This window comes from Centropristis striata, chromosome 23 (assembly GCF_030273125.1).
Source record: "Centropristis striata isolate RG_2023a ecotype Rhode Island chromosome 23, C.striata_1.0, whole genome shotgun sequence".
In the NCBI taxonomy this organism is placed as follows: Eukaryota; Metazoa; Chordata; class Actinopteri; order Perciformes; family Serranidae; genus Centropristis; species Centropristis striata.
The window spans coordinates 13,915,838-13,943,477 of record NC_081539.1 but is presented as its reverse complement, the minus strand read 5'-3'; the positions used below and the strand labels follow the sequence as shown (position 1 = coordinate 13,943,477).

Genomic DNA, 27,640 nt, shown 5'->3' with positions numbered 1-27,640 from the left:
TGTTTAGGAAAGCACAACATATGGTGTATATGGAGGAGAAGTAAGCCTCAGGTTTATCACACCATGACTGTGTCACTTGCACCTGACATACAGTAACTCCACCAATAGAGATTACATAACAAAGAGGCTGAGCTGGGTGGCTGGACGTCAAACGCAATTTAGTCACCAAAATAAATGTTGGCATTGTAGGTTCCTGCAAACCACAAATAGCAATAAACCTCTACATTTTTAATCAATACTAGTATGTTGAATGTGAATGTTTTTAATGAATCATTGCAACTAGAGGTGTGAATCACCAGAGACCCCACGATACGATTTTATCCCAATACTTGAGTCACAATACATTATATTGCGATTTTACTGTGTAACTGCATTTTGTGTCCACAAAATTCAATTCAATCAAGAATTGTTTTGACAAATAAGATAAAATTCTCTCTATTCAAGTCTATTCATCTCACTTCAGTCTTTTTATTTCTCCACAGTGAGAATCAAACCCACAGACTGACCAACAAAGTATCAGTCAGTTCTCAAACTTTTACCATGAAACATAAAAAATGTTGCCTAATTTGCAGAGTTATTTCAACAACTTCCTGACACGATATCCTGACGCACATGAATCTTATAGATTCCTTAGATCTTCTAGTTTCATATGATACCAGGATCTCCAGTATATTCCTTGAAAGTGAGCCCGCTACGGTCTCCGGAAAAAAAACAAAAAACAAAACAGCAACCCGTTCGACTCTTAAATCACGCTGCAAACACACAGACCACAACAGACTGTAAACATGTGATGATCACTGTTTTCAACACTTTGATAAAACTTTGGCTAAGGTTAGGCACCAAAACCAGTTGGTTATATTAAGGTTAAAAGGTTAAAAGTTAGTCCTAAAAAAACACTCATTTCAACATTTCTCACAACAGGATGTAAACTCAGTGTCTCCTGGGTTGGTTGGTCCCATCCACCTCCCCTCCCATTTACCAGACGTGAGACCGAATTGGCTTTAACGTCACCTTACAAAATAACTTTGCAGATCAATGTATCTGTGGTTTGCAGAAACATACAATACCAACATTTTTTTGCTGGCGACTGGGCTGTCATAGCACTGCAGAGTCAAGACAGAGAAAATTTGAAAAATGAGAGAAAACGCCCACACACACACACACACACACACACACACACACACACACACACACACACACACACACACACACACACACACACACACACACACACACACACACACACACACACACATCAGACAGAAGGTGGATTCTGGAGTAACTCCATCCCATCCTCTCCTCCCTGCCCCACCCCCCTTTTCCCAAGTAGCTGATTTCATCCTCGCAAAGCCACTCTCACTCTAATCTCCCCTGATCCGTCTGCACTGGCAAAGAATCAGATATCAAACTCACACACGTTACAAAAAAAAAAAAAAACCTGGGACAACATGACAGAAAATACTAGTTTACCTACTAGTATTATTATGATGGTAAACTATGAATTTTCTTGGACATTTAGCCTTAAGTTTGTCTGCGACTTAACATCAGTGGCATTTCTTGTAACACAGGAAGAGTTGGCAGACTGATAACCAGATTTCATAAAGTGGGCATGTAGTAGCTTGTAGTTATATAATACCTAAATCTCTAAGCCTCTCTTTGGAATAGCCACTGGGCACAGGAGCATCAAAAACCAATGGGAATATACTGTAATAGCCTCTACATAATCTGTTAAACCAGAAAATCTTATCAATAGTAATGCAGAAATGTTGCATCACTTTCAGTTGTTTTGAAAATAGCACAGCCTATAAAGAAACAGCAAAACATGCAGAAGGAGTTCCAAAGTAGAGGAGAAAACTCCAACAACACACCTCACTTACCCACGAGACATTTTTATTCTTGGTTTGTTTGATCATGGCAATGAGAGCAGGCCGGTGCTGTGGAGAGAGGAGCCCCTCCTCAGAAGATTTCAGCCCCACAGTCTGTTGTGAAGGCAGGTCTGAGTGGGATCAGGGGTGATGGCCGGGGGCACGTCGCGCTCAGCCATAGGTCATCATCCACCCTGCAAACCTGCGAGCCAAAAACGCCGGCTCTGACTGAACTCAGCATCTGTCAGCAGGATCACACCAGACTTCGTAAAAGAAGAGGATGATGACAAAGTTTTCTTCACAAAAAACAAAGTGGAGATAAGAATCATCCAACAGAGTCTCTTCCTCCTGACAGCACACAGTGACCTGATGGACTGATTATGTATTCACGCCGAGTATGAATATGAAACATCCCAGCAGGTTTAACCCCGCCCTGCTGAGCCTCAGTGTGCACCCAATCGCGGAGCAGATCTTTGTGGCCGGCTCCCGAGGGTGAGCTTATAGAAGCATTAGGATGAACATACTGATTCTCTGGAGGAGAGGACGGGGCTCTCCGCTGACTGACGGGTCACTGACACCTCCACAAACCAAAAATAAACAGGGAGGAAACTTCAAGTAATTGACCTCGTTTTCATGTAGTGCCTCCTTTACTCGTTATCTTCCCTCTTTTCTGTTTCATCTGTTCTCCCTTCCTCTCCACCTACTTAATCTCACTCTCCTTCCTCTACACTCTTCCCTCCCTCCCTCCCTCTCAGGGGTTCGTCTCCTCGCCCAGCTGGTACCTGTTGTCATAACACCTCTTTGCTAAGAGACGAGTGCCGCCACAGATAAAAGATACTCAGTGAAAATGGGATTCCTTGTCTCTTTCTTTCATCTCTTTTCACACTGTGGTGGCACTGCTCTCTGACACAAAATTAAATCTACTCTCTAAATGTTGTCCTGACCTTCTCCCCTCTTATTCTCACACTCCTCCACACTAACTCACTTTTGTTCAATCTTCCTCTCTCTGACACAATCAGCTCCACACTTGTGTCTATCTGTTTGCACAAGTCGATCGGATTACTTGTAAAAGGTCAGTGAAGAGTTTTGAGGCCGTGTTTGTTCATTTGAGTGGCTACACTTAAGTGAAATTGAATCAAAGAGAAGATACAGATCTCAAAAGCAGCAGTGGTAGAAAATACTACAGATTGTGCAGGAACAAAAAGTACAACCAGTGCTTTTAATTGGAATAACAAGGTACTAAAAACCAGCAAAGTGCATCCCTGCAGATTTTATGGGGAAGGAGTGATTAGAGAAATATTTATCTATATTAAAAAACATTTAAAAACACATTTTAAACGTGCCTTTTCTCATAGCCTTAAAGGGAAATTAAAATCTCACTTGCACAACTTGCTTCTTTTGTTGTTGTGTTTCTTGTCTTCATTTTATTGTGCAAATAAATCAAATCAAATATGTCCAAACACAATTTTCATAAAACTTTTTTTAGGGCTTTAGGTTTTCTTTCTCTCGATTAAAAATGTAATTGATCATTTAGTCTATGAAAGTCTATCTGCCATTTTTGCTTGTTAAAGGACTGAAACTATTCATTCCTGTGCTGTAGTTGCCACCAAATAACAAACATAATTAAAACCCAATCTGAGGGTCCCAGAGTTCATGGTTTTAAAGCAAGTCTTTACACAGCTCCTGATCCATTTTTAACGTCTGTCGCTCTAATTAATTATCTCTAGTATCCATATGGGCCGGCAGCCCTCCTCTGGTGCACAAGGTTGTCTGCATCTCTCCGCTGTTAATTGGCCCCAAAGAACATCTGCTCCTGTTTTAAGTGATGCTCGGTTTGGCCTGGCTGCCCTCACTGTCTGAGGTGCCAGTTTAATGGGCGCGAGCTGAGCCCACAGCTCCTTCATGTCTCTAATGATAGCATGATTGTCCATTTTGCTGCAGATTCTTTACCTTCTGTCAGTTGTTACTGCAGACACAGTGGAAAATAAAGATGGTGAACAGGGTAAGTGAAAGTATTATATGGAGAGTTATGGTGTCAATTTGAGCTAAAGTGAACCTTAAACTAAACCTTATGTCTCATATACAGCAAATAAAAACAGCTCCACCAACAGCAGAGAATCGTCTACAGACATATTTCTTCCTAAAGCCATGTGTCGTAGTGTAACGTAATGCTAATAAATGGAATTACTGAATAGATTGTGCCAGAAACTGCAAGCCTCACAGAAATGGATGATGGCACTCCAGCCCTCAAAGCAGCTGCTTTCCACTGATAGCAGCGAAGCAGCCAATCTGACGTGTTGGAGGAGAGAGACGCGGCTAAAATTAACATTCACCACAGGGAGCAAATTACTTCATATGTATGGATCTCATGCAGCAGGTTGTAAAACCGCACCATAGTAGAAATTCTTCACAATTATAAAATATTTACAGAAATTGACCAACTATGGTATTCACATCCGCCCCAGCTGTGGCAGTAAACTCTTGTCTGATTGAAGATATCAGACACTTTGTGGTGGTTTGCAATTCCACCACTTTTTGCTGTACATAAAATTTGTTAATAATGTTTAAAACTGTAAAAAACCTAAAAACTGAAAGTCCTTTTTTTACACCCAGCCCAAAGTGGCCTATAGACCAGTGCAGCACATTGCTTGTTTCAGATCGATGCAGCTGTAATTTTCTTGAACAGCGTGGCAAATATACTTGTGTCCATCTGTCCGCCCATGGATGTGTAGGTCTTAGAATGAGGCGTGGCCAGGTGCATTGTTGCTGAAATGCTGTCTTGAAGCCACAGAAAAGGACTGCATTATTGACAAACAAACACCTGGTCTAAAGTCAATGGTGCAGTATTTTCCAGCTATTTAATACATAGTAAGATGCACCGACATAGGCAGGTTCAATACACACAAACATTCTGATTGTTACATGCACATGAACGAACAGTACTCTCCTCCTCAGTTAAATAGGCAATTGGAGCGCTTGCTTGAAGGCAGTCAAATGGAGTTGTTGATGGGACGGTGGATAAGGAGCCGGTTTATGCAAAGGATCAACTCCATTTAAATAGCAATGCGGCATGTGAAGTCACATCTCACTTTGATTGGTTGAATATATGTTTTGCCCAAAATACACCGATAACTTATTGTAATGAAGAGACTAAAATACAACCCTTTTGCCTCTTGCACCTCACTTTGCCCTAAATGCAGATGCGCCATGCACTTTAGACCATATGTTACAGATCATTTAAATAGGACCAAAATAATTACACATAATGAGAGACAAAAGCTGATACAGCCAAGACTAAGCCAATCTAATAGGCACAAACAGGAAAGCAGGCAAGAAAGAGTGTGGGGGGTATAAAATTAAGCAATGTTCTTCATAAAGAATCAAACTCGTTATGTTGCAGATGCAATACGCATTTTTATCATTCAACTTCAAAGATGCCCCCAATAAGGAAATTTCAAGCAGACACACAAGTGGAAAGCCCATCCATAGTGATATAGTGATTATCATACCATTAACATAATACTGTATATTTTGTAGGGAGTGAGCTGCATCTTTCCCCCCATGACTTCACAGTTTCCAGACAAGTGAGGATTTTACAACTCAGACTGTCGCAGCGCTGTCGTAACTAAACCAGGGTCAGTGCACACAGATTCAGTACACGTCACTGACATCAGTGTTTCCAGGCTGCAGTTGAGCTATACTCTACATAAGCCTTCATAGATATATATCACACTTTCCAGTCCCACAGTGAGGTGATAGATTATGTAAAAGCAGTAAAAATCCACCTAAATCCGAGACATTCCTAAGGGCCTCTGTGGCCAATTAGCTGCTCAGTTTCCGGACATTTCCATATTCTCTGGAAAAGTGAAAGAACGCACAACCGCTGCCAAGGAAACCCTGCTCCAGTCTGCTCTGCGCTGGCCCGACACTCCTCTCTGGGCGTGCTTCCCAAAGCCTGGAAAACTGGGAAGTCCTGGTCAGACTTTCGCCATGGGAGATTAGCTCACCACTAGCACACACAAGTTCAGTACTTTCTGGGAATAATTACAGTCTTCTGTGCAATACTGCAGTATCTGCCATTTCTTATTGTAGATGTGGTACTTTTAGAGCTCCCAGCAGGTCCAAGTTTTCCCTTATCACATTAAATATCTTGGGAATCTCATTAATGGTTTAGCATATAAACTTGCGCATATATTAATGGTCCCAAAGGGATCAATCCTACTGATTTTGGTGATCCTCTGACTTTTCCTCTAGTACCACCATGAAGATGCTACTCCTGGTTTTTATATTATTTCATGTATTTTACTTATTTACTTATTTTTTACTCTTTGTTAAGCACATCTAAGAAAGAATACTAACAAGACAATTTAAATAAAAACAGAGTATGCAAGGGAGGCCAAAAGCCTAAAGGCTAAAACCCCTAGTTTTGTATTTTCAATAGCGATTCTGGTTTTATTGTATTGTAATTACAAATACATAAATACATTTTAATGAGTACAAATGAAATGTACCGTAGTGTAGTGATTAGCTCTGTTGGTTTACAGCAAGAGGTGTCTGTGTTCAAACCCACTACCCTAGTTAGGAGAAGCGGAAATGGACAATGAATGAATGCAACTAATTAGATGCAAAAAAAGGTAATTTCATGTCGCAAAAACACAACAATAAATATAAACACAAATAAAAGCTGCAAGCAGCAATGAACATTAAAGTATAACACGTGTAAATTGATTTACTTTGACAAACAATTGCACAGTACATTTTAAATGGCTGTCTTCCTGTTAGATGTAGGGTGTGGGTCCAAAAGGCTTTTTTAAGTTTTACACCTGCTTACCAAATTTTGTACATCTATTTCAAATTAAAAAGGTGGGGGCACTGACTTTGGGAGCACCCTCAAGCAATTTTACCGCACCTATGCCATAACCCACATCAGAAATAAAGTTTTGCCACTTCTGATGCATGTGCAGAGTTTTGTAAAATTGTATAAGCACCTCAAAAATACTTTTTAGGGGGCGCTATAAAGCCAATGGCCATGCCCAATCCCAATTGCAACATCAAATTGAATTACTATAATATGTGTTTTATGTGTTATTTAATTTGATCAAATATTTAAAGTTTTGAATGTACTTGATTTTATTGCTTATTGTTTTGAATGTCATTCTAATACTTTTCTTTGTCTATGTGAAGCACCTCTGTGTCTGAAATGTGTTATATAAATAAAGCTGCCTTGCCCTATAAGTACAGGGCATGGCGAATTGTATTTGCACAAGCATGGCTGTAGACATTGAGTTTAAGGAATATGCAGTATTCACTTAAATATTTAAATGATAATTTGCTTCCATCTTAAACATATTACTGATTATAGGAGGTGTACTGCACTGCATCTTGTGCCACATACTTCCACGACTTTACTGACTTTTATACATGATACATTTTCTATGCATTTAATTTGCTCTCTGCTGAGCTCACAGATGGAAATGGCTACCAATTGTGCATCATGGCAAGCAGGGAAGCCTAGAAAACAACCAGGGGAATGGAGTAGGGCCTGCTGTCTTCAATTAGCTGAGTTTCCGTGAGGAGTGTCTGGGACTGGCCACTCAGTCTGTCAGACGGAGTCCCATCCGGCCCGGGTCTCCGTGCTCCACATTCCATCCAGAGCGGAATTACGTTCCGCCCCATTTCAGATGTAAAACGGTGGTTTGGTGCTCCATATTGGAAACATGTGAGAGGAGTGTCACAGAGTGAGTGGCGTCTCACGGCAGCTGGGGTCCTCTCAAGGTCAGTAGCGGCTACAGTCACTGGACCATTCTCTGTGAGCCAAAAACTGCATTTTTTAAACAGTATTCATTATATTAATTTCAACATGCTTAGTTTGAGCACCGTAATTAAACATAAACACATGTTGCCAGTGATACTCCATCACACTGAATGGTTTGTTTTCATGCAAACACCTTGCACATGGGGCTTAGACCGTCCGGTGTGGAGTATCAACAGCTGGTCCTACACTAATCCACTCATCAGTTAAATTAAAGCTTACTCAGTTGTACAGTAAATGTCGATTCAGCCTACTGCAGCCTGCAAAACCAGACTGTGTAAACAAACTACAGTAGTCTGCACAAGACCACTAGCAGTTTTCCTTCTCTACAATATCTGGGATAAAGTTGGTGTCCCACTTCAGTAGCTGGACCCTATCAAGGTCCACATTTCTAGACAGAATACGTCATAATAGGCCCAAAAGTCGTGGCCCCTTTTCAAAAGAAAAGCAGCCTTCTTTGGCTGAATTTTAAAAATGACACAACTGGTGTAGCGCTCGCAGTCTCTGCGTTACATAATGCATTGTGCACCCAACAGTTGATTTATAAAGCATTCAGGAGACCCTTATTAACTCAGAGTGAGGAAAGTTGAGCTGGTGTTTGTGACCTGGTACTCAAATGTTTATATTAGGGCTGAAACAATTAGTTGATAAATTGATTAGACAACTTGCAGAAAGATAATTGGCAACTATTATGTAATTATGTAAGTTAAAATTGCTTTTCTTCGTCTTAATTGACGGTAAACTGACCTACAAAAAAAATCTAATTACATTAAGACAATACAACGTTGTTTGTCATTTTAAGAAAATATGATGGGCCTTTTTTTATTTTTTACCATTTTTATGACAACATTTAATTGATTAGTGAATAAATGAATCAGTATTATTATATGACATTAACCGTAGATTGTTATTCATTAAAGCTGCACTTAACTTAGGGCTGCAAATAATGATTATTTTCCTCATTAATCTTGTGATTATTTTTAAAATTTTGTTGTTGTTTATAAGTTGTATTGTATGCTATCACATACATAGAACAAAGCAAATCCTCACATTTAAGAAGCTGTAATCAGCAAATGGTTGGCATTTTTGCAAAACTGAAATAATCAATCCATTGTTAAAATAATTGAGATGAAAAGATGATTAATCTTCTGTATATCAACTAAATGTTTCAGCACTAAAGTAGCTGCACTGCATACAAACTGTGGACACTGGTACCTACTAACATTTGAGCAATAACGCCATGTAATTATGTCGCATTAGTTCTCACACCATTGAAACACACAGACCTTTCTGCATTGAGATCTCTCTGTTTGGGTCAGTCTGATGCTGCTGCAGCTCACTGAGTTCTGAACATTTTGTCCAATGAGCTTTCTGTCTTGGATTTGGGAATGAGATCATAACCCATTTCAAACAATAAAATTTAAAAAATACACCTCATGAAAAGTTTATTTCTGAGCCTTGAGGGTGTTAAAGCATTTTCTCTCTGCATTGAAATGGTGTATTTATGCAATTATGAGCATGTGTGTGCTATGTGTGTTTGTGTGAGAGTAAAAGTGTAACATGGCCATCTAGTGGCAAAACTCAATTAGGGAAGCCCATCTTTATCTGCAGTACTGGATGAGATAGGAAAAAAAGTGTTGTTTTTTTTGCAATGCTCTACTGGTGAACAGTGTAATAGAGAATCTTAAAAGCAGAAAATATCCTTCTTCCTTTTTTCTGAACACAAGTCTACAGAAAACAAGTACATGACAGAATGGATGATTCAAATGACAGCACAAAAAAAAGGATGCATAATCAAATGTCTGATACCTGTGAGCAGAAGCACACCCACATTTCCTCTCACTGCATTTCATTACACCAAACAGCCTCAGTATTCTCATAACACACCGCTTTTACTTCCAGACACTAAAACACAAAGGACACATGAAATAAATAAACCAGCAAAGCCCAATAAAGTGGACCTGTCAACCGAGCATGTGCCTGCAGTGTGAACCCTCTGTATTCAATAACATTACAACCTCAGCAGTGTCCCGGAATAAATATGAAATAAAAGATTTATCGTGTCTGGCGGCGTGAACAGAGCTCTGCAGAAAACTGTCAGGCCGGTGCAGCTGAAATATTTCAGCTAAATCCTGCAGCATTCAGGTTCAGGATAGAGATCTAGCATAGAACAGTGATCAACATCGAGGGGGAAAGCTGGCAGGTGTCCACTGATCCATTCAGTCTGGTGCTTTGAAGCAACAACGACATTTTAAGTAAAGTTGTGCATGTGAAACACCAGCAGAAATTAAATATGAATACAGTGTAACCCATCATGAAACAATCATAATAAAGCGCATTAAGCACATTAGTCTACACATGCTGGCAACTGCCAGCTTCATCAGCTTCCCTTAATCTCTCACGCAAACTCTCCCCTCTAACCCTTGTGATAAATCAGCATCAGAGCCACAAACTCACATATGGAAGCTGTGCTCTCCGGCGATGGCCCAGCCCACAGCACGGCATGAAGGGGACCAGGGCGGGGAGAAACGGACCGCCGTCTCACAGACTCCCCTGTCAGGCAGCAGCATCCGCTCAGCCTTGGTCCATGCCGGCACACTTGGCCCACGGGGGGTGCAGACCACCGAAAGATGCAGAGGAGATGATGAGAACAGAGGAGATCCTTGACGGAGGAGTGAGCAGAGGAGAGCAGAGGACTGACGTATCCACACCAGCCCCCTACTTCTGTCCACCCACCCCCCACGTGCACGCCAAAAGCCCCCCGCAGCGACTCAGAAACTCTCAGGATTCAAAAAGTCAGATTCTGATGTCCCCTCCTCCTCCTCTTCATCTTCTACCCATCCCCATCTCCAGACTGTTGCAGCAGAGTGTCCACGAGCTGACGGTGAGGTGCACGTCTGAACCGACTGTTTACCCCACCCCGAAAATCTGTAGCCGCTCCAGCAGATCCTCTGGGCTGCCAAATCCTCTGCAGTGCTGCTGTGCTGTGGCAGAGAGGTACAGTTGCAGGCTGGCACACTGGTTCAGCTGCTGGTGGATTTAGACACACTCATCATCACACACACAAGTTCCTTCTCAGCATGGGAAGGAGGTGGAGTTCTTGAGTGTCCTTTATTGACCGCTGTCCCTTGCTTCCTAATGGAGGATGCCGCCTCTGTACTCCCCGCCTCCTTTCATCCAAGGTTCAGCCTGCTTTTAAAGCTTGACACACACACACACACACACACTCTGTTCTTCTTCACTTATTGCTTCCCCTTTTTTCTCAGATTTTATTGCTTCATCCTTTTTGTCATGCATTCCTCATTTGCATAACATAATCCTTCATACTTTCTCTGTGTGAGTGCTTAGGACAGAGGCTAAGACAGCTACTGGTTGTTAGAGAGACTGCACTGTGTGAGTGTGTGTTTCGTGCAGAGAGACGAGCAGCAGCTCAACTCTGCCTGTGGTGCAGAGGGAAATCGCTCGCACAGTTTGGTCATGCCGAGTGTTAACACAGGGCTGGCATGATTGTTTCTTCCCATCACACACCTCTACTCCGCTCTAGCCCTTCCCCACTGCGTTCAGGTGATTGAGTCCAGACTGACTGGCAGCCTCACCGCTGCGTCGTAACTGCTGTGTCAGCCAGAAGTGCACAGATTCTGTCTCTCTGCCTCAGCCTTCAATGAAAGACACGTGTGGCGGGGAGCTGCAGAGGTGATATTCATATTCACAGCATGACAGTGGACGTTGTGTTTCTGAATCTAATCTGGCAACAAGGGCACACAGCATGAGTGATGGACTGAATTTCAATGATTTAACAATGCACTTTGGCTTTAAACTGCCTTCCCTGCAATGCTTGCAAATAATTCAGCAATTTTAAATATTTGTGAATGATTGAATTGTATGAACGTTTTAATCCTCCTGTTATGTTGCGGGTCAAATTGACCCATTTCAAAGTTTAAAAATGTTTAAAAAATATATATATATATATATATTTTTTTTTTTCGAAAATCAATGTCATGTAAAACCATTGTATTTTATATGTAGGTCTTTCCAATGTACAAAAAAAAAAAATTAATGTGCATTTTTTATGAAAAACAAGTGAATTATCCTCATTGAACCATGATCTGTGAGAGGTAAAGAACAACATTGCATTAAATATTGATTGAGATGGTTATTAATGAAATATAAACAATGTTTATTAGGATTATTTGGTTTCTGACAACTTTGGTTAATTAAACATGCCCCAGGTCAAATTGACCCACAAACATTATTGCTGTTCCTGAGAAACGAACATAACAGGAGGGTTATTAGAACACATTCCTTGAAATTACAATTTATAAAGTAAATAAAGCGGCATTGCAGTAATCAATTCTTGGCTTTTAATGAAGCAAATCTGCATCAGTTTAGTTAGCTTTCATTCATCATGGAGCCTAATTCTCCTCATATCCTTAACATTTGCATATTTGGATGGTACAAATTCAGTAAAACAGTCGGTAATCTTTACACATGCATCTATTATGTAAAATTATACTGGAAGAATAAAGTTTGGCTCATATTTATTGAGCTCAAAGTTGTTTAAGGATTTACTGTAAATGTAGTGTCTTTTATATAGTATTTAAAATTAATGACAGCTGAGATATAAAAAAGATAGCATATTGATGTTCAAAAATGGCCATTGTTATTGTATCTCTCTGTGTAAAAAGCACTTGGTCATTTTCCATAATACCCTTTTGGTCACCCTCTTATATCGCAGCCTCATGAACAGTGTGCTCCCTCTTAATATTGTTCAGAGCTGACTGTAATGCTGAAAAGTCCAAAACTTGTTTCATAAAGAAAAAGGACAACTTGTCTCATTTGCTGCAACTAAACACCATCAGTGATCTGTTAAGATGCCACATGTAACCGTAGTTGAGCACCAGAAAAGAATCACATGATTTCTGCTGACAGAGCTGTATCGAGATAAAGTCAAACTAAACTATCTGTCACTATAAATGAGAAGAATTTCTCAAGCCTGTGCTCCTTATGGAAACCGAACATTTGATATTTGGTTGCCAAACTTTTTAGCCGCACACCCCCTTCTATGTCCCAACCGGGTTGATGAACCCCCAATCCCCCACAAAAACAAAATGCAATAAGCTTTATTATAGCCATATTAAAGGCGGCATGTTTAATCATGCTCAAATGACCAGAACACACATATTATAAAATAATCATGATCACAACAATGCGCTCTCGCATTTGAATTAATCTGAAACACAGTTTCAATATATTGCAACAAAGTTATGCGCAAACTTCCACTTTAAAGAGGAGAATGATGACAGGCTCAGGATCAGGATCCATACATGACAATAGTTTTTCCAAATAAATAGTTGTGGCGGTGGTACTCTTGCTGTGCCCTCTTTCCCTGTGGGAAGGGGTGTAGCCCCTTGCCTATCAATTGTTTTCAAGCTTTGAAGCTAAAGCCAGAAGCCAGCTAGCTTAGCTTAGCATGAAGACTGAAAAACAGAGGGAAAGAGCTAACAAAGCTCTCTCCACATGTAACGAAATCTGACTTCCAGCACCACTAAAGTTCTCAAATTAATACTTCATATCTTGTTTGTTTAATCAGTATTGAAACTCAAAGGATAAAACAAGGAGGCAACCGGAAAGTTCTAATTATTTTTGGACAGAGCTAGGCTAGTTTATCCCTGAATCCACATTCACAGAGATTTGAACCTAGTCATAAATAGGATTCAGTACTGGTAAAATGCTACTAAATCCCAATCTTAACTAGAAGTTATATGTGCAGCAGTTCAATGGAATCTTAAATCTGAACAGTTTTGAAAACATATACAAAGTAATGTAATTTCCTTTTTGTAAAACCCCAGTATTTAGAGAATTAGGTCACACACAGAAGAAAGGAAGGTTTGTCTTTGCTAAAGCTGCCTTGTTTGTGTATTCACATAACACCCCTGAGGCCTTTAATTTGTCACTGGAATCTCCCCTTTTCAATGTTTTCCTACCATCACAGTATAGTAAAGAAATGGGTTTATGTTCTACAGATCACAGTGATGTTTTCGTGAAGACAGTCAGCGTTTCTGGACTAAAGTTGACCTGTGCAGATGGTGTGTGTATCCTGTTGTGAAGCTTTGTGCTCATCAGTGATAGTATCAGTTTATTTCTCCTGCTCCGGGTCTGACAGACGCTCGGCCCAACATAAATCTGGCATCGTCTTTTATCAACATTGAAGCTTCTTCAGTTCACTGCCAATAATTCACCAGCTGACACGTGTCTGCTGTGATGGAAAGGCATAATTATAAATAGAAAGATGTACGCCTTTCTGTGAGAAGAGAATCCTATCTATCAGGTAATCTGTCAGAACCTGTCCCTCTTTGAGAAGTCATCATCACTCAGCTGCTGCAGCAACATGAAAAATACTGCAGGAGATTGTGCCAAAAAACTAAAGTACTGGCTTTTTAGGTTCATTATGCTTTCTGGACACGCCTTTTAAATATAATTTACTCAAAAAACTACATCCTTTCTTACCATCGTATCTGTTAAATCGACACACTAAAAATACACAAAAACATTATTCACAAGCAAATAGAAACCACCTGTAAAAAGCAAGTTATGCAACAGAGAAAGATGTATACGTTCCTCTCGTAAGTCTCCATCACTACCCAGAAGACATTCTCAATCAATCACAGAGGCAGCAGACACCTAGTGACGAGAGCAAACTTCCAAGGCATGAGAGAGAGCTAATTAAATGCATCCATCTTATGATGACATTTTTTTAAATGCAGTAATCATAAAATAATTTAAAAGCTTTACTCTCCCAAAATGCAGTTTAGGAGGTATTGTGCCATTTAGAATATTATGAATATAGCATGGCCACAACTAATCTGCTGATTTTCTTTATTTATCATTTGGTCTATAAAATGTCAGAAAATAGTGAAAATGTCCATCCAAGTTTTTCAACGCCCAAGGTGATGTCTTTAAACGTATTGTTTTTAATTGCATAAATGTGAGTGATAATGAAAAAAAAATAACAAAGTGTGAATGACATGCTGCACTTCTCTTTAGATCAGAGGTTTAGACACGCTGTATCCATCTCTATAAAGCGATGTTTGATATAGCATTATGATGGACGTCATTTAAATGGAAGACTTTAATCATTCATATTAACAGCAGAAAGCATTGACCTTGTCCACTGGGGGGGAAGTGCATCAACACAGTGCCAAATTAATTTAGTCTTTGCTGTAACACAGCAGGTCGGGGCGAGTGTGGAGGCTGAGTAACTTGGATTCAGGTCATTGTGGATGCAAGGCGTGCACTGCTGAAGTGTAAACCTTTTTCCTGGTTTATTTTTCACATTTGCTGGTTACTAACAAAATGGGTTTTTTTAAGCAGAAAATGATATGTTTAAAAAACTTCCTAGATGAGAGAGAATTCCTTTATTGTCAGTATTAAACAAATATAAAACGAAATGTACGTGTGCTCTCGTATATGAGGTGCTTAAAAAAGACATTCAGACACTACACACATGTAATAAATACTCTAAAAAGATAATAAATAGTTTAAAGGTAAAAGATAAAGGGGCGATGGATGCAAATTATGTGTTGTTCATTTAGAGTATGTGTTGCTGTGGGAAAGAAACTGTTCTTTAGTCTGTTTGTCCGTGATTTGTGTGACCTGTAGCGTTTTCCTGAAGGCAGGAGGGAAACAGGTGGTGGCCCTGGTGGTTACAGTCTTTGATGATGGCTGAAGCTCTGCCCAGGTAGCGTGTGCTGGTTTTAGTTTCAAATATTAGGGCCTACAGTTATAGGAGAAATTCAAATCCCAAATACATTTTCCAGCTAGATTTGGTTTGTATTCTGTGAATAATCACCAAGTTAAATACAATAACTGCATTCATTCATCTTGCCACTAGATGGCAGTCTGGCACTTCAAGGACGGCTGACTGAGTGGCAGTGATTTCCACATTTACAGTCTTTAACCCCATGCTTCATTTCTGCAGTTTGATGCCAGAAAACACATATGGCTCTCCAGAAATATCTACTATTGGAAAACTATGACATATGTTGCTTACAGTTCATACAAAGGTCTGTGAGGTTAATGTTACACTTCACTTTTCCAAGATTTCCAGTGGCGGCTTCTTCGTGCCACTAAAGTATGGCACTGGTATTTGTTACATAAAAAGCCAAGGGTTGCCAGATCTGATAAGTATCAGAGTCAATAATAGGCTCTCTGCGTCACACTTTCTCTCCATTAAAAAGAAAAAAAGAATAATCTAGAAGATGATGAAAAGGAAAAATGCCCGCAATCAGGGGGAGTTAGAAGGGGTTTCCTGCCCTCACCACGCCCTCTCAGGCTGCCTTTCATCACCAAATCCATTTCTCCAGCCTGAATGTACAGACAGTGCAGACAGAGAGGGTCAAACTGCAAATATGTGGCATGGAAAAGCTCCAACAGTGGGAGACATCGAGGCAAACTGTTATATAGAGATGGAGGTGGAGGTGGAGGTGTAGACGATGCAGTGCCTGGTGCAACCATTTACATAAACAGTGTGAGTGTGGGAAGCAGCAGCAGCAGCAGGTTAATCATGATATAATACTCCGTGAGTTATGCAAATCAGTTTAAATACTGTATACGGATCCATAGACTGTATAAATGAAGTGGATGCAGCCTCCGGGTCTGAAAAGTGAAGCCAATGTGGATGTTAAACCTGCATTCTTTCTGATGGCCAACAGGCTATAAAAAGGAGTCCGATTGTATAGAAGTCTATGAGAAAATGACCCTACTTCTGACTGGATTTTTTTAAAACTGTAAACATTTTCATAATAAATGAATGGTCTCAATAGCTAGGTCAAGTCTTTTTCAATACATCGTGATGTTTATTCACCAAGTTATGCTCCCATTAAGAGTAAAATATAAGATTAAGGAGGGAATGCTTTACCTTGTGATTGACAAGTCACTGCCACAGCAACCTGTAAATCAGGATAGAGGCATCGAAATGCGTATCTATGACAGTGTGTACATTAAAAATATTCACAAACTTATTTTTGTGTGTTGTCAGTTCATAAAAGAAAGTAATATTATAGTCATATTTAAGGCTTCAAAAACTTAGTCCACAAACCAATGGGTAACGTCACAGTGGCTGCATCCACTTCTTTTATACAGTATTGTTAGCTCCTCATTGCTACTATAGATTGCAATGCAGCAAAAGTCTGATTCAAGTTATCCTCCCATGAGCCCCTACAATCAATTTTGTTGGGGGTTTTCTTATATATCGAATCAATTTAATCATTTTACAACCTGTCTGATCTTGTTGTTTTTCTTTGTTTTCTTTTGCTCCCTTCAAATGTATGCTTTTCTTTATGAGTTAACTGTCAGTTACAGAAATTATTTCAAGACCTTGGTGAACCTTGGTTTATTTTTTTTTTATTTTTTATTTTTTGGCATTTTATTGCTTTATTTGATAGAGACAGATAGAAAGGGGGAGACAGAGGGGAAGACATGCAGCAAAGGGACCTCTGGCCGGATTCGAACCCGGGTCCGCTGCAGTAAGCACACGGCCATGTGGTAAGCGCTCTACCAGTGTGAGCCACCGGGACGCCCCGTGGTGAACACTTTTTAAACATAATATCTCTACAGCATCATCCTCAAAGGGAGCCTACCACACCGTTTCTCAGCCAAGAATAATAATTTAAAAAAAAAGTTGATCAGACTAGAGTTCCTTCTTTTGGAGCAGCCTGACAGGAGAAATTACGCTTGCAAAGCGGGGGTCTAATTTTAAATTCACTACTTACGACAAACTTTTGTAGAATTGCTTTCAAGCTGCTCTTCCCCTCGTGTTTAATCCTGTTGTTTGCTCTGAGCTTTGTTTCTCACTCTCTGCAAAGCACTTTGTTAACTCTGTTTTTAGAGTAGTGCTATATAAAGAAAGTTTATTATTATTCAGGGTCATTGGGGCCTGGATCATTTCCAAGGATACATTAGGTACAAGGCAGCCTCTCTAAACACATTGCCAGTCTACAGATGGGCAATCACTCACATTTATACCTATGGGCAGCTTGAGTTTAAAATATGATTAGAAAATACAGCACTTGAGGTAACATATAAACAGATTGTGCACACTGAAAGATGACTGTATTGTCCTTTGAAAACAAAAAGTTCAAAGGAATCGTTTGGAAAAAAGCTTTACTTGCTCTCTTGTTGAGGGATGAGAACATCAAAACCATTCTCATGTCTATGTGTGCATAATATATAGCTACAGCCAGTTCAACTTAGCTTAGCTTAAAGACATAAAGACACATGGAAACAGGCATAAACAGTGAGCCTGGCTATGTCCAAAGATCAAAATCAACCTACCAGCGCAGCTTTAGGGGTACTGGTAGGTGGATTTTGTCATCTTTAAAGCTCACTAATTAAACACATTATATCTTGTTTTTTAAACCAAAGTATAAAAATGACAACCTGGGTTTTATGGGCTGGACTATTTCTTGGACGGGACCAGTTACCTCCCTGGAGTCTCCACTGATTGCCTGCACTAATTTCAGCAAAGAAAAAATATCTGTAAAGCTGAAAATTATTATATTTACATTTTGGTTTTTGTACAGATGAAACAATCAAGGTATAATGTGATGATTGGTGAGCTTAAGTAGATTTGATACCTTTGGACAGAGCCAGGCGAAGGGTATAGTATCAAATGCATTAATTTAACATTAAAATAAATATTTTTTCCTCCTGTTCAATTCCAATTCCCAAAAGTAAAGCCAAAACATCCCCCTGGTGGCAGGCTGCAGTAGAAGCTATAAACCCTGTACCCCTCCATGAAAATTCAAAAATGTAAAATACATGTCAAATACATTTTCCCAAGATGACATCCGTCATTTTATTTAGTTCTTATTAGGGGTGCACGATTGCAATTTTCTGGCCGATCACCGATCACGATTTTTAAAAAGCCTGACCTGCCGATTCCGCCGATACCAATTTTTTTATAACTCACAGCATACACCTTCAATGTTTGAATCCTATTTTATTGAAAAACAATAACACAGCAGTATTTTTCTTTAACAAATAAAGGAAATCACAATGTCTGAGGTAGTTAATAAAATATTGAACTTAAAATAAATAGCAACAATTTACAGGACAAACTAACAAAAGAATTGCAACCATAAATAAAGTGGTTTTTGGTTTTGTTATAGTACAACATACATACAACTAGGGAGGGCATCGATTTTCGAATATTCGAATAGTCATTAAATCATCTAAAAATCGAATAGTTCATCATATCTGGAAGGAAAAAAAGTTGTATTACTGGTGCCTTCTGCACGGGGACAGCGTAGCATTTGATGATACAGTGTGGCGGGCTAGATGCCAAGCTGTAGAAGAAGAAACAAACAGAGGAGAGGGTTTTCCACGGCAGTGTATGGGCGGGACAAGTTAGCCCCCAGAGGGATTTAGAGACTCTGGAGGTGACGTTTGTTTTCGCCGTAGTTAACTGTGCACAACGTCAGCAGCATGGCTAGTTATGCACAGAGTGTCCGATGATCATAAACATAGTGATCGTGAATTAACCGGGATGCTAACTGCGCACAGATTGTCCGGTGCTTGTTTTAAACAAACAGAGATCGCTAAGTGAACACCTCCTGCAGCAGCAGCACATACACACTGTACTGCTACAGAGCTAACTGCCGCTAACGGTGGCAGTTAAGAAGAGTAAGAAGGAGTCGCTGGATTTGTCTCCAGTCGCTTTCTTGAAAAATAGTTGCTAGGGGGGGGGGTTGCTGAATTTAGCAACAAAGTTGGGAGCACTGCTTCACCGGTGGGGGGTTATTATCGAGGTAGATAAGATCGCTAGATAAGATTGGTTTGACGTAAAGGAATCTGTTCGATCGATGGATGCACCCCTAGTTCTTATCACACTATGGTATGTTTAAGTGTTAAGTGTTTTAGTGCCAATCCTTTCTGATTCACTCAATCCATTCAATTAAATACAGCACAAGCACAAGTGATTTAATTTTCAAACTGATAAAGTTTTGTTTCTGTAAGGTTTCATTTTATGTTGTTATTTTTATGTTTTTACCAACATCTTCATCATCTGAAATTGGGGTTGTAGTTAACCGAAACAATGGAAAGACTGTGTAATGTCAAAAGATTACTCCTGATTGGTCGGATGAGACTTTGATAAGGCAACTCCATTGCATGGTCACTACTGCACAGACTCTGGCTCGATGGCTGTACCACTCTTTATACAGTCTATGATGTAGCAAAAAAGCAAAGGGTCAAACTATTCCTTCAACTTAACACGAGGTGGAGGAATATAAATATCAGCTTTCATCAGCTTGATGATGAAACATCTGTTTTTCTGCCTCCTGAGAAATGGGTTTACGTAAATGCCTGAACTGTAAAAGGAAATCCTCTCAGAGTACTTAAACAATGATCTAGAGTATATGATCATAATCTCGATACTATTTATTAGCATCTGTAGCCCCTCAGCATGGCAATAAACAGACGGACGAATCAAAAATGTTTGGTGAGACATATTTCTTTGCTTACACTGCAGGACTAGACCACCTCCGCATAAATAAAAATAAACCGTCCACCTGATGTTGAAGTTTGCTGACAAATCTATGGCACTTCTGCCCTTCTTCTTTCTCAATGGAGAGCTGAGCTCCTTTTCAACACTGACCTCGCTACTCCCACGGCTGAGCAGTCTGGTCTGGCCTAGACCTCCACCCTTCCCAGCCTCCTCCATACTCCCCCGGGCATCGGACCACGACCACAGGGAACGTCTCTCATCCTTTCTCTCTCAACCTACTCTCTGTCTGCCCTCTGCCCTCCGTCTGTAACAGCATGAGTAATTCGGTCTTTTAGGAGATGTTTATATGCAGTTACTGGAAAGTCATTTTTATGACGCTTGGAGCGCCGGTGGATCGATCACACCGTGACCTTGACCAGCCTCAGCGGTTCTTAAGACGCCTACAGGAATGAAAGGACTGTGAGGCACAAAAACAACGGGTCAGACGGGAGGGAGAGCAGAGAACAATATACAGAATCTTAAATCCAGTCATGGAAACATTCTTTAGAAAACAGCAGCTTTGACAGTGACAGTGAGGAGAAAAATGATAAAACAACGAGAACTAAATGACAGATTGATGAATAGGCAGTGAGATAACCACCCAAAGGTTAGCTTCATACTTTCTCGGGATGGTGATAGGTTTGTGATCTAAATATTACGTCCTCATTCTTCTTTGAAAAGTGAAAATAATCACAAGCCGCATGATTGAGCACAAGGGCTAGGGAAATAAGGTCAGATGAAAACTGCGGTCATGATAACACAAATGAAAAACAGTATTTACATTATTATCCAAACAGACGAGAAGTTACTGGAAGGTCTGCTATTTCTGGGGCCCTCTTGCGGCAAACATCTAAAAGGGGATATTTCTGCTCGGCATGCGAGGACCTCACTGACCCTGAAACACATTACTCCTCCACTCTCACCACATCCCTCTGCTGTCTCTTACGTTAATGGCCTCTCTCTTCTGTAGGATGTGGTGTTACGTTGCAGAAAGACGCTCACTCTCATAGCATAATTGAGTTTATCTGTGATGACTCAGTCTGAAGGGGAACTCCTCATTTGGGGACAGGACTGTGGGAATGGGCACGAGCTCCCACGGGTGGTAGTAAAATCAGGCGATTCTCACTAAGCAGCCCCTGCTGGGCTGATGATGACTGCAGCTCATTCAGAAGTTGTCCGTGGCCTTGAGATGAAGCAGACAGAAGGCCAGGAGGTGCCGTTTTGGCTCTGTTGTCCTCCAGCTTCTTGCCGCTCTGCTGATGCCGTGCCAAAGAGGAGCCGATGTGTGCCTCCTCCAAAAAAGGCAGAAACATTTAGACAGGGGCGCGCATCCTTAACCCGGCCCATCCTGTCCCCTGCAGGTCTGCTCAACAAATACCAGACGCGTAGAGTGTGTACCTCGCAGTGTCTGCTTTATAACAGGCCAGTGTGTCACTGCTGAGGATGCAGCACAGAGGACAGGCGTCCACTTAACATACTGTACCCAACAGTGTTTACAGAGGGCTTTCACTGCAATGCACATCTCAACCCTGATGGATGATGATGACTGGGGCTGGGCTCTCATGCCAGTTTGCATTTACCATCAGGGATTAAAAAACACTCTTAAGCACACAAACGCGTAAGTGTTACATTCCTGAATAAAGCAACTGCAGCTCGAAATGTTATTACTCCTTATGATATTCTTGTATGCAGGAAGCAACAATAAGGATTGCCAGATTGATCCGGGGCAAGTAAAATGCAACGGTGGGCAAGTAAATCTAGCAAATGACATTCCCGATTGGACGTTTAGTTCTCAGTCGATGATTGGAAGTGGCTAAGAAGTGAGCCATCTTGCTTCCTTCTCATCTCGGTTGAGGGTTGCCCATGCGCAGTATGGTTTTATGAGCTGAAGCGCAAGCGAGCATTTTTATTATCTTTATAACAGAAGTTTAGTTGTGTGGCGTTAGAGCAGGGGTGTCAAACTGATCCATGAAAGGGCCGGTGTTGCTGCAGGTTTTGGTTCAAACAAAGCAAGAGCACACCTGATACAACTCTTCGATGATTTGTTGTGTCACGTTTTCTCCTGCTTGAATGAAACAAAAACCTGGAGCCACACCAGTACTTTCATGACACCCTTACGTTAGAGGATGTAGACAAAACTCCAGCTATGTATTGTACAGTTTGTTGGAAGCTTGAAAGATAAAATGGGGTTGTCTCTGTTGGTATTTGATAACAACTAATCAATACAACATTTTTTGTAGAAGTATGTAAAAACTAACTTCGGGCAAGTAGTTTCTTGCCCCAACCAGAGAAAAGAGAAAATGATTGGATAAATCAACCTTGAACCTTGTCAAAAACAGAAATTTTTCCGTAGGTACCTTAGTATATGGTCCACAGACTGAGGTGGCAGACAGCTGATAGTAAAAAGATGACAAGAAATTGAAGGAGAGACAGATGGGGAAAGACATGCAACAAAGATCCCTGGTCAGATTCAACCAAGGACGTGCGGTTAACTCCAAAGGTAAATCTTTCTGAAAAGTGAACTGCCATCCTTACCTGGCGAACAAGGCTGTTGGTTGTGGTGTCGGAGGAGGTGCTGCCATCGGAACCTTTGAATCGACCTTTTCTTCGAGCTCCTTTGCCTTGAGACTACAGACAGCAAAAAGGGAAAGAGTGAACTTGTTGAAGGAGGTTTTCGTCTTTTAATAAAATAATAATAATAATACATTCAATTTTTATAGCGATTTTAAAGGTACTCAAAGTCGCTTTTGTTGGTCTAACATTTCTTAATAGCACATCTCTGTTAAACACAGGATTTAAAGTGGTTATTTTGCATGATTCTTTGTGGAGAGACTCAATTTTACAAATCTGTTGATTCAATCAACTAATCAAGTGGTCAAAAAAATGCTTTTTGGTCAAGGACATGCATGCCAATATGTACATTGAAATCGTTTTTTTTTTCAGTTGCTGTAGTAGGTCCTCTCGTCCATACTAATAGTCAAAAGCTCTCTTCCCAACTCTATATTTCCAATGTTAAGGATTACAGGAAAATTCATAGTCCTCATTCATTTTCTGCAAAAATGCATTTAAGATCAGAGGAAACTAATCAGAGGCTTTGGTAGTCTAGTTAAAAAAAGTGTTTTCCCTTAAAATAGGACTATTTATCAGGGGACAAAGACTTCCTGTTTATATTTCTATCAATGCACAAACTGACTCGCAGTTTCAACTCTCACTTATGTGAATATGAGGATTGTTTAAACGCAGGCTTGAAAAATGTGCAGCTATCCTTGCAGTGATAGAGCCAGACAAAGAGCCTCACTGTTAGTTCAATCAGTTAAGTACAGCTTTCAGTGTTTTATTTGAAGTGTAATATTATGACAGGTATCATAAAAACAATGGTAATTATGTGGGTGGTCTCTCATATGCAAGCTGATATGATGAGAGGCTGGAAAAGCAATGTACTCTGCTCAAGTGTTCATACAGCATGAGTTGCTAGTAGCAACTGAAAAACAGAAATTCATTTCAAATGTGCCTTTTATTCCAGCCCGTTCCCCCGGGACATGTTAATCATGCATATAAAAAGAGATATTCTGACTGTTTCTAAGAAGCCGGTCATGGAGAACAGTTTGAGCTCCAAAGACACAGTCTGAAGGAACTGGATGAGGTTTAATTAATCTCAATAACAATAACATAATACATAAATGCTCTTTACTGCATAAGAAAGATAATCCACACCGTAATAGTTTACCTGAGGCTTTATGAAGAGCCTATTAGCCGATAATTTCATAAAACACTGGTGAAAAATGACTCAGGACACTTACTCAAGTAACATTTCAAAGTGCTTTTTTATATTTTCTGCTATAGTTTGTCTAGTTTTCTACATTTCAGTAGGAAATATTGCGCTTTTTACTACACCACATTAATCTCACAGCTACAGTTACTTTGCAGATGATGTTTCATTCAAAACCATTGAATGGTTATTGAAATAAGTTATATATTGATAGAAATAAAAAAATAAAAAGGAAATAAAGGATTTTTATTTTTAATGGTGTATTTTTATGGTTTCTCTTTTTTACTCGAGTAAATGGCAGTTGTGTAAGAAGTACTCAGATCGGATATTTTACCCAATAGTAATACCACAGTACAGAAATACTCTGTTTCAAGTAAAAGTCCTGCATTCAAAATTTTACGGAGTAAAAGTAAAGATGTATTAAACATACTTAAGTTACAAATAGCAAAAATACTCATTATTCAGAATGGTCCTTTTCAGAATAATTGATATTATTTAACTGACTTATAATTATTGCAGCAATAACATGTACAACACTTTGGTGTTCTAAATGGTAAAAGATGGACCTATTTTTTTTTTATTATTTACATAGGCTACTACAGGGCAGTTTATCACCAAGAGATTAGTACACAATGTTTTTATATTATTAAAAACAATTCGCATTATTAATCTGATGCGGCACAATGAAGTAAATGTATCAAGTAAAAGTACAGTAAAAGTATAACGTAGGAAAAAATACTTCAAAAGTGAACTTAAGTACAGTACTTAAGTACAGCTAGATAGTATTTAGTTACTTCCCATCACTGAGTAAAGGATGCACTTTTAACACCACTGGACTAAAAATGGTTTCATCTAAAAGAATGTAGATATATGTTGAACTGTTACTTACTTACCACTTCTTTGACAATTTGCCACATTCATAGGCATCAGATAAGAACGCAGCAAAGAAGAGCTAGAGGGAGATTGTTTAGTTATCAGTTTAGTTTATCAGTGTTTTATTGTTGACACTAATATTGGTAACACTTTACTCTAAGGTGTCTACATAAGAGTGACATGAGCGTGTCATAAACATGACATGGGATGTGTCATGAACATTAATGACACTTTGAAGTAACATTAATGCTCATGATACTTGTCATGTCATGTTTCTGACAGGCTTGTGTGACTCTTATGTAGACACCTTCAAAATAAAGTGTTACCATATCTTGCTTAAGTCACAAAGGCATGTTCAAAAAATTGCCTAAGTCATTTATTTCTCTTCTCAAGTTACATAATTTACACACAGTGTTATTACTATGCCAATAGCCATCCTTTGTTACACCCTTTTTAGTGAAATGATCAATAAATGTCATATGTTACACTTTTGATGAAGTTTTTTGTGTTTCCTGCAAAACTTGAAAAAATGAGTTATTTTAACAGGGTGATGATATTTTAACTAATAAAACTACTAAGGCATTGGATACTTGGATAAAAAAGACAAAAAAGATGTTGAGGTGCCATCACTAACCTGAGTTACACCAACACTGTGTATCATTCAAAGATAACGGCTTTGAGTTCGACGACAATTTGAAATGAACCGTTAGAATTTAAAAACGGTCACTTCACGAGGCGATGTCCTCGCGACTCACGCAACGTAATCAAAACTTAGTTAATTTAAGCCACCAATAGGCGCGAGGAGAGGTGGACAGGTGAGCTAGCAAGTTGACCTGCTTCTTTCTTTATGCTAAGCTAACTTTCGACAACTATACCATGCTTTTAAGTGAGAAAAACAGATGTCGTTTAAATTTTAAATAACTTACGTGTAACATCGGATGTTCCAGCGAGTCCATGTGTTTGTCCAGAGGTGTTGTTGCTGTTGTTTTTGGAGTATTATTGACGACCATTACACCGTTTGATAGAAACACTTCATCAACAATCGGCTTGGACAGGTACCCCAGCTGTGTCCAAAATTAAAGATGAACTGCATTTTCTTTGTAAAATTAGTCACCGGTTAAAGAGAAGAAATGAGGCGTTTTTCTGCTGCTGCTGCTGCTGCTAAAGCTGGAAGCGTCAATCTTCAAGTTTTGAGACAGGAGGGTGAAAGGAGGAGCCTGTGCGGAAAGAGGTTTGTGAAGCAGTTTCCCTCTAGTTCAGATGATGGTGATGGTGATTTGAATTCTCGGATATTATAGCCTTCAGCACCACCGAGCCTCCTCATCATCATCAGTGCCCTCCTACTGGCTGCTCCGTGCGCCCTCATCCAACGCCAACACCTTCTCACAGCATAAAAACCATGACAATGAATAACAGCATGCAAGCAGAAAATCTGAAAAAAGATCTATGTTTTCAATGCCTTTTTTTTGTTTAGTTTTTTTTACATTAGTCACGAAAAAGGAGTGAAATGACTCCATCTCACACATTTTTTATTATTATATAGAAACAGAAAGAGACATACAGCTACAGTTTGATGTTTATTTGTTTGATTGCAGTATTGTCAGTAACTAAATGTAGGCTACCTAAGTTAGTTATACTATCCATCACTGGGTAAAGGATGCAAACTTCTTCCACCACTGGACTAAAATGGGATAATCTAAACATTCTTAATGTAGAAATGTCACTACTGCAACTAAATAATATGTTAAAATTGTCAAGCATTCTTAATATTTAGGTATATTTTAATTACCTAAAAACTACTAAGAAATTATATACTTTCCTTGAGGTAACATCACACAAAAAAAACGATGACAATGAATAGCCTGCAAGCAGAAAATCTGAAAAAAAGATGTATGGTTTCAAGGCTTTTTTTTTTTTACATTAGTCACGAAAAAGGAGTGAAATGACTCCATCTCACACATTTTTTATTATAATATAGAAACAGAATGAGACATACAGCTAAAAACAAGCACCACAAAGCTGCACGAAGATAAATAGATAGCTAAAGGTAATAGATTAGGTAGATAAATATTTTACTAGAATGTGCATACATGCATGCATAAATATGTATGGAAATGCACATTAAAGAGCATCATACAGTGTCTCAAAGTCAAATTGTTTCTATTGATTGCAAACAGGAATATAAGGGTGCTGGAACAAATATAAAATGATTAATGTAATAAGTTACTTTATATACATTAAGTAGGGGAATATGAACAGTTTATGCATGTATACATGGATATTGACTGGATAAACTGTGTATATCTTTAAACTATATTTATATAAAATGTACATGTATTTAAACCATAGACTGCATAAAATGATTTAAACTATAAATAGGTATAAATAGTCAGTTGAGGGTTGATGGAGAACTGATTTTTTTTTTCTTTTTTGGTATTTTAAGGAAGCTGTAAAGGTTCAAAGGCTGTTGCTTAAGGGTTGTTATTATTATCTGTGTAGCCATGAACCCAATTAACACTGATGTCCAGGTAGTTTTTATGTAAAAACAGGCTTTTTGGTGTAAAAAGGAAAGCTCAAAGTTGACAACAAAAAGGCGACAGTAAGAAAAACATATTTTTAAATAATAAAGTTATTGATGACTGAATTTTTTTTTAGCTTCTTGAGTTTTATGGTCTTTGTATTGTTATTGTCACACTGCCACGGCTTACTGAGACACTGAACCATTGTTTAGTAACATTTGTGCTTTCTATGACTACAACAAGTCAAATTGTCTGAAA

General features: G+C 39.3%; 1 protein-coding gene across 2 annotated transcripts in view; it reads right to left on the bottom strand.

Annotated features, from left to right (window-relative positions):
* Window positions 1–26,137, bottom strand: part of cacnb2a (calcium channel, voltage-dependent, beta 2a) — an 83,937-nt gene extending 57,800 nt beyond the window's left edge. For both annotated transcript variants that reach the window (XM_059327246.1, XM_059327248.1), the window contains exons 1-2: window positions 25,790–26,137; window positions 22,757–22,849 (exon numbers count right to left, since the gene is read on the bottom strand). In XM_059327246.1, coding sequence (XP_059183229.1) covers window positions 22,757–22,849; window positions 25,790–25,873 — 177 coding nt within the window. In that variant the 5' untranslated portion in view covers window positions 25,874–26,137. The remainder of the gene's footprint in view (window positions 1–22,756; window positions 22,850–25,789) is intronic.
* Window positions 26,138–27,640: the final 1,503 nt, after the last annotated feature.